Here is a 12,167-nt window from a genome sequence, read left to right on the forward strand (position 1 = left end):
GGCAAATTGCAGAATCGCTGAAAGCCTGAGTCCCTCACCTTCAACGTGGATAATTATCCCCATCCTGTGGGGTTGTTAGGAAGCTTGGAGAGATGGATGTTAAGGCATTGTGTAAACTGTAAAGTGCTATACAAATGCAAGGTGTTATTATTATTATGACATCAGTGTTTTAACATCTAAATCACAGAGACAGCACACTTATTATTTACAAGTTTAAATATGTATCTTGTACGCATTTAGATTGGCTTTTAATTTCATAGATGCTTGCAGCTGCTAGGAGCCATCAAACCATCTAGTTTAGTTATTTTATGGAAGCTGAAACTGGGAAGGTAGATCCTAACCGGTTTTCTCTATTATAACTAACAACAGATTGCAGGGGGAGAAAAATGCATTAAGCCATGTCCTAAGAAAAACTCCCTGAGCAATACAACTTTTGAAGGAAGGATACATGTCTATTCATATTTGTATTAAAAATAATCATAAACACTGAATGCCTCTGACGTTCTAACTTGAAAAAACTACATAATATATTTTTGCAGTCATTTGTCAAAGTTTTTCATTTACAGGCATACATCAAAATTTTCTTTCTTGGTGAAGATTCATTCATAACCGCTTGCAAAAAAGAAAGAGAGGAAGGAAGCGGGAAAGGAAGGAAGGGAGGGAGGACAGATTAAGGCAATACATTATTCTCACTCACAAATACAGTGCATGCATACAGTCTATTAAACCACCAGGAAATGCCAGCAGAGGTAAAGAAAGCAAGAAGTAGCTATAAGGATAAGGTTTCTGATTCTCTATTAACTTTGCAGCAAATCAAAGCCAAGAAAATGTTCTGAAACTCATCATAGGGAAAGGCCCCTTAAAATCAGTATCTTAAAAGCCAACAGGTGGCATAATAATTCTTCAACAACCACCTTTCTTTTTTCTGGCATTCATGTGGAATCAAAAGTAGATGAAATTGGCGGGTTCTGGGTTTTTTTTTCTTTTCTTGGAAAAGAGATGATAATTATTTAAATTTCTAATACTGTGTTAAAATATACTTTCAAAAACAGATCTTGAAAGTTAGTACTAGTGGGCGCCTGGGTGGCTCAGTCGTTAAGCATCTGCCTTCGGCTCAGGTCATGATCCCAGGGTCCTGAGATGGAGCCCCACATCGGGCTCCTTGCTCAGCGGGGAGCCTGCTTCTCCCTCTCCCTCTCCCCCTGCTTGTGTCCACTCTCTCGCTGTGTCTCTCTCTGTCGAATAAATAAATAAAATCTTTAAAAAAAAAAAAGAAAGAAAAAGTTAGAACTAGAACACACTTCAAATGGTTTGTCTAATCGATCTTGCTCAGCACAATTTAACCATCTGCTACGACTTGTGATATATAAGAATGAACTAGGAGATGCTATGTAAACACAGACAAGCCGGCAGTTGTCAGATATTCAGTGTTTGCTGGTAAATAAGCAAACCCAGGTTTTTGACGTTATAAAACAATCTTTCTGAAATCTCATTTATGCTGGTAAGAACTTTTCCAGGCACACATGCCCATCCTTGAGGACTAGCACAGATTCAATAAATGATTTGTTTTTATTCCAGACTCTAAAATAGGGATGAATTTATGAGTGTGGGCAAATAAACTAAAACATGCACAGTTTTTTCCCCTCAAAATGTTAAGTTTGTCATATCGGAGGGATTATATGCAATGCACCAATTTTCTACAAAACCTGGAGTAAAAGAAAGGATCTTTCAAACAGTTATAAGGATATCATTATATCATGTGTAAGGAAACGCAATTGCTAAGGCAATCATGACATTACGCAGCATGCGCAGGCCTGCGTGTACACAGTGGTAAACCTTCAGGAATCACGTTTCTGGTTTTAAAGGAAAATCCTTCAAAAATGTTCTTAAAACCGCTGCTAAGTAAAGTGGTCTAGAACCACTTCTGTATTTCCTCTTACATAAAGGCATGAGTACCCAAGGGAGAACCAACAGCCATACTTTATCCTTTGTTACAAATCTACCTGTTTCCAAATGCTCTCTGCAAATCAACAGGTTAATCTGTGCAATTTCCAACAGCGAATCAGGACACAGATGTCCTTTCACAAGTGGCAGTGGTTCCCCAGTTAATTTGAGAGACCCTTTCTGACTTCAGTGTGACCCGGCGTGCACTTATTATGTCTAGAATTATGAAGACTTTTGTCTCTCTCTTTGTTTTCTGTAGGAGTTAAATAAAGGATGTCAAGTAATCATTTTTCTTACTCATAACAAGTTGTAAAGGGCCAAATCATGCTCTGGGGAAGAATGCTAGAACTATCAACTATAATCCAGATTCTAGTTCAATTCTTCACATCCGGCCGTAAGTTTTAAAAATGCCATTTTCATTTTTAGACGTAAAATGTGTCACCTCCCAGGCACTTTACTTTTGACGTTCTAAGTTTCCTCGTGGTCGTTTAGGAAAATGAAGCAGGAAATTCTAAAACCTTAGCAGGTGCTCTAATAAGACATTCACATTTATACGATGACAGGTGACAGGGTCGTCAATAAGAGATGTGGGATGCCCAATGTGTGGCATTATACAAATACGACTCCCAAGGTTCTTATATGCACACTACATTACTTATCAGTTGCTCATAACTGCAACTGATCGGGCTGCTAACCCACAGCACCCTAGTGAAGAAAGCAGCCGGTAATCCAGAACCCAGCCTGGATCCATACGGATGGAGACAGCGAGCATGAGACAGCCTGGGGAGGGCTCTTTTATGGCCAAAGACAATACGTGCAATTGAAACATCTCATAAAATGACAATTCAAGGCCACGCTGCTCTCTTGGGCTCTGGACCTGTATACTCTACCGGCCCCTCGACTTTTCCATCTGGGCACTTCGCATCCACCCAACCGACTCTTTTCCTCCTGGAGCATTCACAGCCTCTGTGAGTGGCGACAGTGTTTATCCTGCCTTCCAAGCCAGAACCCTGTGTGTCACCTGGGATCCTCTATGTCTTGTCCTGGTTACACATTAACTGCCTCCAGGTCAGCCTGAGTCACTTTTCTGCATCCTCTCTGCTCTCCCGCCCGCATATCTCCTGGCCCGCAGAAGTCAGCTCTCTCCCTATTTCCACTGTTGCCTGCGCAGTCCACTCCCCACCTTGCTGCTAGAGTCCTCTTTCTCAAACACCAGACCCCTCGTGCCAGTTCCCAGCTTAGATGTCCGGTGCACCTCCCCTCGGACGGGATGACAGCAGCCAAGCCCTTGTGAAGGGTAGCCGCCCCATCTCCCCTTTCTCCTCCCATCACACTGGATAATAACCAGTGCTCCTCAGTCCTTTGCAACTACTGGACCTACTCTTGGGATGCCTTCGTATTGTAGTCTCCAGGGAAATACCCACAGCTTGGGGTGGATACCTGGCCCCCTCTCCAGGTGGAATTAAAAGCAAAGGGTAATACCAGAAGAATTCATCCTGTACAGAATTCTATCATTGCTTCTGCGACGCACTGGTTATCTAGAGAGATCTCTTCTCCTGGCTGACTAAAGGGCAAGTACCAACTCTGATTCGTTCCTAAGTCTCCAAATGTGGATGAACAGTTCAAACTGCTCACTGCGGTTCAAGCACAAAGAAAATAAAAGCTTAAGTTGTAATAGGTAGCACTTCGTGTCCTTATACTCTAAGGACAAACAGTAGAGGTTAACTTATGTAATTATTTCTACTAAATCAGGGCCAGGTGTGTTGGCCCACCAGCATGAGCTAGAACTTGGAGCGAAGAAGGAAATTCTATCCATCCCTGTGTTCACTTTCACATACTACTTTCTGAAGCAAGCTGCTGAAATTTGGTAGGAGTAGAATGTATTTTAAGCATATGCAATTCACAGATGCTTAGTCAACAGGGTCAGGCATTTGATATTATACTTCAGGGCCTTCAGAGATTAAAATGTCAAATCCAGCACTTAGTTTCTAACAGGGCTAAGTAAACAAGCCACCGCTGCTCACTGGCCCTAAAATACCCCTCCTGCTCCCAGCTGGCTGGGGGAACTTTCTAGACAACTGAATTGAGTGTGTCTATCTAAATGTGTAGGAAGGAGGCTGTACCTAATGACTCTGAAAAAGTGAAAATTTCAGTCAAACCGGTTATTTGACATAAGCTTGGATCCTTGCCTGAATTCAAACTAACCTGCTCATGCCCATGGGCTGGATGGCAGACTATCCTGAGATGTTGTGCAAAGAGCCAACTGTTGGAATTGTCTTCGAGAAGACAACCTTTTTGGGAGGAAAATGAAAAAGAAGGAACGGACAGAAGCTATGACGTCAATGGGAATGGCCCATGGGAACAAGTTTTATATTCTATTCCCTACGTGTTGATGGCTTAAGAATAAAACAGTAATAACTGAGGCCAAAAGTGTTTATGATAATTACAAATGTCCAAAAGTGACAGAAGAAAACAAAGTGAAAGTAATTCAGTACAGATCTGAAGAGCAGAATCTAGTTTTGAAACTGTACATGGAAACAATGCCTGGGTGAACGAACCATTCTAGAACTTTGAGCTTTTGAATTTTTCTCAAAACATACCCCTGTTATTAAAACCTAACTTTAAATCAGCCCATTTCTACTGGACTTACTAAGTCCAAATTAAAACACACACACAAACACACAACTTTCACAGCAAGCCACAGGGCAAGGGCCAAATGATTTCCCAGGTGGGTCCTTCAACAAGCTGAGCGTCCCTAACATTCTGATCCCACCCTAATGCTGGGGCCTCGGGCACCAGCGTGGGGCTATCTTCCCTGAACATCCATAATCATCAATTTAATATTAGAGTTGGCTTGCCACTCCTGTCAGAAAAGTTTCAGACACTAGCTGCTGGTCCTGAAGCTCAGATCAAAGGGGAGGAAAAAAAAAAGGGAGTATTTTCTTTTTACACAGGGCGGAATCCTTCATCTTCACTGACACTACCTCTAAAAACATTTCAAAACACATTAGTGCTATCACGTGGACCAAGTCTAATTATGTAGCACGATGGATTTTGGCAATCGGCTTCTTCAAACTTCAGAATAGGTTTTTGAAAAATTACAGACTAGGAAACTAAATACATAAAGCTGGAAATAATGGTCAAAAACCTACTGGAGGCATCAACCAGTTACTGCCAGACAGAGCTACACAGGTGTGAATACATGACAGATACACAGATTTCTGGTCTCCTTTTCAGATTTGGAAAGCAATTTACTAACACACATCCTCCTTGACTTATGATGGGGCTGTGTCCCCACAAGCCCATTGTAAAGTAAAAATATTTTAAGTTGAAAATGCATTTAATACACCTAACCTACCAAACATCATTGCTTAGCCTAACCTACCTTAAACGTGCTCAGAACACTTACAATCAGCCTACAGGTGGATAAACTCTAACACGAAGTCTATTTTACATGAAGTGTTGAATATCTCATGTAATTTATCGAATTCTGTCCTAAAAGTGAAGAACAGGACGGCTGTCAGCGTGTCGGTCGTTGACCCTCGTAATTGTGTGGCTGCCACTCAGTATCACGGGAGAGGGGCCTACCGCGTATCACCAGCCCGGGAAAAAATCCAAATGAAAATTCCAAGTAAGTTTCTACTTAATGTGCACTGCTTTCACAGCACCATAAAATAAAAACTTTTAAGACAAACCATCGTAATCGAAGACCATCTGTGCTTAATTAATGGCTTAAAGAGTCACACTGTGGAAGCAATAGTAGAAACTATCAAGATCACTGCTGCCCCTTTTAACTCATAATGTCTGGCACATTCTGTGCACTCAATAAATAGTCCTTGAATTCAGAAATGAGGACTCAGGGGCCTGGAGCTGGTAAGTGACATGTCCGCCTTGACACAGCTGGAATGAGAAGACAGACCTCCTGGTTTCCAGGCCAGGACTGACTGGGCTTCCTCACATCTGAACTCCTTAGAGAAAAGAGGGTAGTGGTTCTTCACTTGGGATACGGTTCAAAATCCTCTCATTTATTCCTCTTCAACACAGCCCAGACCTACTGAATGGAGAACGTCTTCAGAGAAGCCGCTGAGACAGCCCCTCGCTTGAGAATTCTTGCAGTCTCCAGAACACCCCCCAGGCTCTCTTCTAGGGCAACACCTTGACCTCTCCATTTTGCAAGAGGGAGGGGCTTGCTTAACAACCCCCAAGCAATCTCCAAGCTCACTGCTGTTCTGGTGACTGAGCTGCCTCCACCTAAGGCAAGCAGAGTGACTACTGAGGAAATGAGCAAGAGTCTAGACCACCAAATAGACATTTCACACAGAGACCAATCCTAAGGAACCCGTTCCCTGGTCCTCTTCCTCCCCGCTCCCAGCATCGGACGTTGGATGATCGCACACACCTGAGCTGGCTGTCCTGAAACCAGAACTCGCACAGGGCGGTGGAGTTAGGTGGTTGAGGCAGGACTCTAGGGTGAGAAGGCCTGAGTTTGAATCCTGGCTCTGCTTCTCACGAAATGTGGAAGTCCCTTTACTTCTCTGTACCTCAGTTTCTCATTTTATAAATAGAGTACCCACTACATATGCTTAATGTAAGGATTAAAAGGACACTTAAAACAGTGTTTGACAGTACTAAGTGCAATAAGAACAGAAGATACCGTATCTTAGAACCAAAAAAGTCTCTCTAAAATGAACCAATTTTCTTGAACAGACTGAATTTGATATGGGTCTTTAACACCTTTTGGAAAAATATCTCATTTTATATTTTTAATAATTTACCCTTTGAAATTGTTTGCTTAATGTTACTTTAACAGAATGACATTTGTTCGCCTACTCTCACAATTTTATTCAGGAGCATTCTGTTTAAGCGAATACAGGACAGTCAAATTAAGTGGTATTTATATTTTTCTCAGAAACAAATCTCCAAGCGCTAATAGCAGTGTTCAAAGGGGTAATAGCAAAGAGCTGTGAACACTTCTGGAGTAAAAAAAAAAAAAAAAATGTGATGCTTTGGAGGTGCTCCAAGAGTCAATTTAAAATAAGGCGGGGGGTCCCCTGAAGCAGAGAGGGAGAGATACCACCTGCCTGAGAGGACTCTATCTTGGGCTGATTCAGGAGCAGGGCCACAGCAGGCCTCCCAGCAGAGACGAAGGTGAGCCCTTCAGACCCCTTAGAGGACGCAAAGCTTTCCACCAGCTCTGCCAGTGATAAGACCAATCGCTTATTACTGAAATCACCCCCCACCTCCTCTTTCCTATATTTTGCAAGATTGTTAACACTCCAGATGTTCCAAAAGATTTTATGTTCCATACACCGGCAGGTAATCTTTCCAGAGACTTTACCAGTCTCTTCCCCACCAAAGTGACTCCCAAACCTGGCTGCCCAACAGAATCACCAGAGGACCTTTTAAAAATCCTGATGCCATCTAAAACTAATGATGTAATGTATGGGGATTAACATAAGAATAAAAAAAAAAAATCCTGATGCCCAGGTCTCATCCCAGACCAATGAAATCAGAATGTCTGGGGTGGGAGCCAGACATCAGTTTTCGTTTTGTTTTGTTTTGTTTAAATCCTACGTGATTCTAACGTGCAACAAAGTTTGGGAACCACTGGTTTATGCGTTAATGCTCCCCAAGCAAACTCACTCAGCACCAAACCCCGACTCCCTATGCCAATGACATCAACAGCAAGTACCGACCTGACTCCCGGAACCCGGGTTGCTTGATTTTGAAATTGTGTAATTAAACCTTCTGAGGCATGTTTCTCATGTCAAGTGGGTTTATGGCCAGCAGTCACGAAGCCAGACTCGCTCATGTTCAGTCTGGACATTTGGCACCCATGAACCATGGACATCGGTCCTTTTTTTAAAAATTAATATTTTGGTTGGCCCAATGTCAAACTCCCCCTAAAGCTAAAAGGAACATCCCAAAGAGAAAATCTCGGGATTCTGAGAAGGAAAGTTTGCTGTGAGCCTTATTTTGAAAAAACCGTGGGGACCTGATGGGTTCCGCCCCTATGAAGTTCGGCAGCAGGACCCAGCTGTCCCGCCGCTGCTGGTCCCACCGCTCTGTCCAGCTTCACCTTAAAGCCTGGATACGCAACCAAAGGGCTGCAGGTGGGGGCAAATCTCGGAAGTTCCCGGGAAGCGACGACTTAGCGAAACCCCACCAGCCCGAGGGGCGTGGACGCCTGGGTGGGAGCTCTGGGCTGGCCAGGAGCCTGGGTCCCCCCGACCTGCAGGAGGATAGAGAACCGGGCAAGCGTCGGGGGGTCTGCGCCCAAGGGGCGGGTCCGGCCCCACCCCCTTGTTTGTTTAAGACGAAACTACGCCTTTCCTTCCCCGTAGTCTCAGGTAGAGGCAGACACGAGACCCTCGGGGCTCTCAGCTCAGGGTTACAGCACCACACCCGGGAAAGGGGCTTGCAGGGTCCTGCGACCCACCCAGGCCTGGACCCGGGCTGGCAAGGCCGGGTCCAGCCGAGGGGCTCAAGTACGAGACCCGGGTGTAGGGAGGACGTGCGGTGGGTCTGCTTGGGAAGCCGCCTGTCCCGGGAGGCCCGAGGAGTGAGATGGATTCCCGGGGGGCGGGGGGGGGCGCTGTCGTTCCCCAGCTTCCCAAAGCCCCTCGGGCGCGCGCCCCGGGCCCGGCCTGGCCCTTCGGGAGGACAAGCGCGGGGCGCACGTGCGGGAACGCTAGCCCGCCCCGCGGGAACCAGAGCCGCCCCGCGCCAAGTTTTTGCCTTCGTCCGCGGACCCCGCACAGGAGGCCAGGAAAGTGAGGACGGAAAGTTGCGAGCGCTCTGGGGCGCCGAGCTCCAGCCGGTGGTTCCCACACCCCGCCCGCAGCCCCGCTGCCCTGCGCTGGGAGCCTCCCGTCCTGGGCCGCCTTAGACTCGCTCAGCCCAGAAACGAAACGTCCCGTTCCTCCCACAGCCCCGGCCAGAAGCGCAGCTGATCCTCAAGGAAACAGGAAAGGAGGGGCGGGAGGCGCGGGACGCCGAGCCGGTGCGGCGAGCGCGAGCTGGGCCGGCTGCCGGTCGGAGCGCGTCGGGAGGCGGCGTGCGGCCGGCGGGGCTCGCCCTTACCTTTCTTTTCCTCCAGCGCCGGACTCGCCTGGAAGTGCGCAGCCAGCAGTGCCAGGAGCGCGGCTCCCACCGTCCCGGAGGGTCGCATCGCTGCCCCCAGGCGCTGGCTCCGGGTCTCCGCAATTAGTCAGGACCGAGTCGGGCGGCCGTGCGCGGCGACAGCCGCGGCGGCGAGACAGGACTCGGGTGGACGCGGAGGTAGCCCGTCGTCCGGTGTGGGAGGCGGCAGCCGCCGGGCTCGCTCGGGACTAGCTCGGGACTCGCTCGGGACTCGCTCGGGACTCGCTCCGGACTCGGGCCGCCCTGACCGCGGGCGTACACACCGTGCCGGGGGCGGAGGCTGCTGCCGCCGCGCTGCGGGGGCTGCCCAGACGTCTAGCTCGCGGGGGCGGGGGCCGGGAAGGCTGGGCTGGAAGGAGGAGGGACCAGGCGGAGGAGGAGGGATCGGGAGGAGCCGAGGAGGAGCGCCGTGCTTGGAGAAGGGAGGAAGAATCCGCAGCGAAGACCGCAGGCGGCCACCGACTGGGGAGGTGACGGACAGCGGTGGCCCCTGTGGGCCCGAGCGCACCCGGGAGGGGCGGCGTCCGGGAGCCAGCGGGCGCCCTGAGGAGTTCGTTTCCGAGTGGGACGTTCGCCGCGCTCTCCCTCAAGTCCCAGTCCTCGCGGACTGGCCCAGTTACTCAGTGACCCAACCTCCGTTGAGCCAGATTCGTACCAGGGTTCCCCATTTTCGCCTTTCGTCCCTCCAACTTGCGAAGCAAAGTTGTACCAGCTCCAGGCAAACCGGCCGCGCCTTAGGCCCAAGGCCAGATAAATGGCAGGGCTGGAAAACCACTCCTTTATTCTGGCTCCCAACTCCTCCACTGCACCCCAGGATCCTAATGGGGGTCAGAGGCTGGCCTGGCAGCCGAGTCGTTCCTCGCCGCGCCCGCCTGGCAGGAGTGCCAAGCATCTGAGTTGGAGCTCTCAAGTCCGAGGGTCCTTCACATCCCGTCAAGCACCCTAGAAATTGGCCGAAATAAGGGAACCCAACTCTGGCTCAGAGGCAGGCCTTGGAAAATACTACTTGAATGAATGCATGAGTACCGAGAGAGAGTCCACAGCATTTCATATGCCAGGAACCAGCCAGGAGTAGCTAAAAAGCAAACACCGTGTTGTCAATTCGCAAAAGACAAGCGCTTCGAATAAAGGCTTAACACAAACACCCGTGGAGACACTTAAGAAGCGAGGTGCCCCACTGCCCTGAGACAGCCAGGTAACTCAAGCAGGAGAAAGGCCGGGGAAATTCACTAAGGGTTCGGCCAGAAGAAATTGGACTTTCTCCCGCTGCAGAGACTTGAGCTACACTGCGTTTGCAAAGTAGGGCCTATTCTCACTGTTCCTTCCCAGACCGGACAGATAGACTCCGGCCCCATTCTACAACCAAACTTCCTCCTCTCCTCACAAGATTCGTTATTGACATTCAGGCCCAGTTCAACACTGGTCGCCCTACTGTTCGAGTAGGAATCACCACCAACCTAAAGTAAATGGAGTTAGAGGCCAGAACTTTCCTGCTGCTGGAGGACGGGTCCAGAGCACAGGGTTTCTCACCATCCATGGGACCTGTATTTTTTCATGTGAATGTAGAGTCATTCTTGTTTGTTCCCTTGTTTTAACAAATAAGAACAACCGCTGAGCCTTCTGAACTCATTTAGCCCCTTTGTGAAGAAGGCTATGACGATTCTGCAAGCCATGTTTTGGTTTCCTCCACTTGCTCCAAACAAGGACTTAAAGCAGTTTGCAAAGAAACACAACCACGCAAGCGACACAAGCTGGAGAAGAGCAAACCAGAAACATCACAGAGGAACACAGAATGAATCTGGAAGTGAGTCTTAGAGAAGATCTGCACACAACAAAGTCCTGTGCATTTACCTAACAAGACCACAGATTTGGCTCTAACACTTCTGTCAAGGAAACATGATGGTGGCACAAATCATAGTGTCCACATGTTAAAACACCAGTCAATTAAAGCTACACCTAATTTTTTAAGACTGCATAGCAATTTCTTCCATGAGCCCCTCCAAAGAAGACAATATGTAGACTTTAGAGTTCTCACTGGCCACTTCTTTGTAATAGTACTAACCTTCGTAGTGATATCTTGTTCTACCAGCCTTTGATCTGATCTGATCTGATGGCATCTCAGGAAGCAAAGCTTTAGGAAAACAATTACTCAAGGAGGCAGTGGGACACTTCAGAAACACCATTTGATACTGGGTTGATCCTGAGGAATGGATAGGAATGGATGAACTTAACATCCTACTGGGGTACCTATCTCAAGTTTGAGTTTCTCCTCTGAGTTTGTGATGTAAGGGGTGACATTCCAGATGATTTTGTACTCTTTGGCAGGTTTGTGGGGTGTACTGAGAATGTGTTACTTGTGAAGGGAAAAACTGTATGGCCAACCTTGCCAGAATGGCATCCTCTTAAGAGAACAGAGCTGTGGCCAGACTGGGCCTTGCATAAAGGATGCTCAGGCACCCCAGTCTCTGCAGAGAGTGCTCCCAGGGCATGTATCAGGCCACATGCCAGGAAAAGGTCACCACCATCATCACCACCATAGGAATAGCAGGGACAGCCCCAACTCCATGCTAAGTACTGCTCAGAAATCGGCTCATCTGACTACCCGTCAGCTAGGTTATACTTCATTTGCTTTTCGTATCAAGATGACGTTCCATGACACTGGCTTGGAAAGGTTAAATAAATAACTTCCCCAATGTACCAAAGAATGATTTGCTAGCCATGAAGCCAGCCTTGAACCCAAATCAAGGCCATGTTCTCCATCACTCTAATACTACAACTTTTCAAGTAGAGACATCAGGACCCGAAATTCTATTTCAGAATATGACTCGGAATGTTTTTAGAGAAGTTACAACCAAAATTTCTGCTTGGCCAAAAAATTTCTGGGTAAAGCACCAGGGCACACCATATGAGCAGGTAGGTATTGAGACTCTACTATTTCCCATATTAAATCTCATATAGTCCATCAATTTTCATAACACAGGTTATTCATTCTCTTTGCCAGCTACAAATCAGAAACTGTTTTGCTCCTCTGATGAGCAGTTTTCCTCTTTTTGAGCTTTCTGAGTATTTTAAATAAGAGT

General features: G+C 47.4%; 1 protein-coding gene and 1 long non-coding RNA gene across 2 annotated transcripts in view; both read right to left on the bottom strand.

Moving 5' to 3' along the window:
* Positions 1-9,378, bottom strand: part of EGFR (epidermal growth factor receptor) — a 186,595-nt gene extending 177,217 nt beyond the window's left edge. Inside the window, exon 1 of the mRNA XM_081800788.1 lies at positions 9,028-9,378. Coding sequence (XP_081656914.1) covers positions 9,028-9,115 — 88 coding nt within the window. The 5' untranslated portion in view covers positions 9,116-9,378. The remainder of the gene's footprint in view (positions 1-9,027) is intronic.
* On the bottom strand, positions 543-8,673 carry LOC145716619 (uncharacterized). Its single transcript, XR_014139430.1, has 2 exons — positions 1,355-8,673; positions 543-1,290 (listed from the first exon to the last, which is right to left on the bottom strand). It is a non-coding gene; the product is annotated as an uncharacterized LOC145716619 (long non-coding RNA).
* Positions 9,379-12,167: the final 2,789 nt, after the last annotated feature.

The sequence above is a fragment of the Leptonychotes weddellii genome, chromosome 12 (assembly GCF_054177405.1).
Source record: "Leptonychotes weddellii isolate Sample4059 chromosome 12, ASM5417740v2, whole genome shotgun sequence".
Taxonomy (NCBI): domain Eukaryota; kingdom Metazoa; phylum Chordata; class Mammalia; order Carnivora; family Phocidae; genus Leptonychotes; species Leptonychotes weddellii.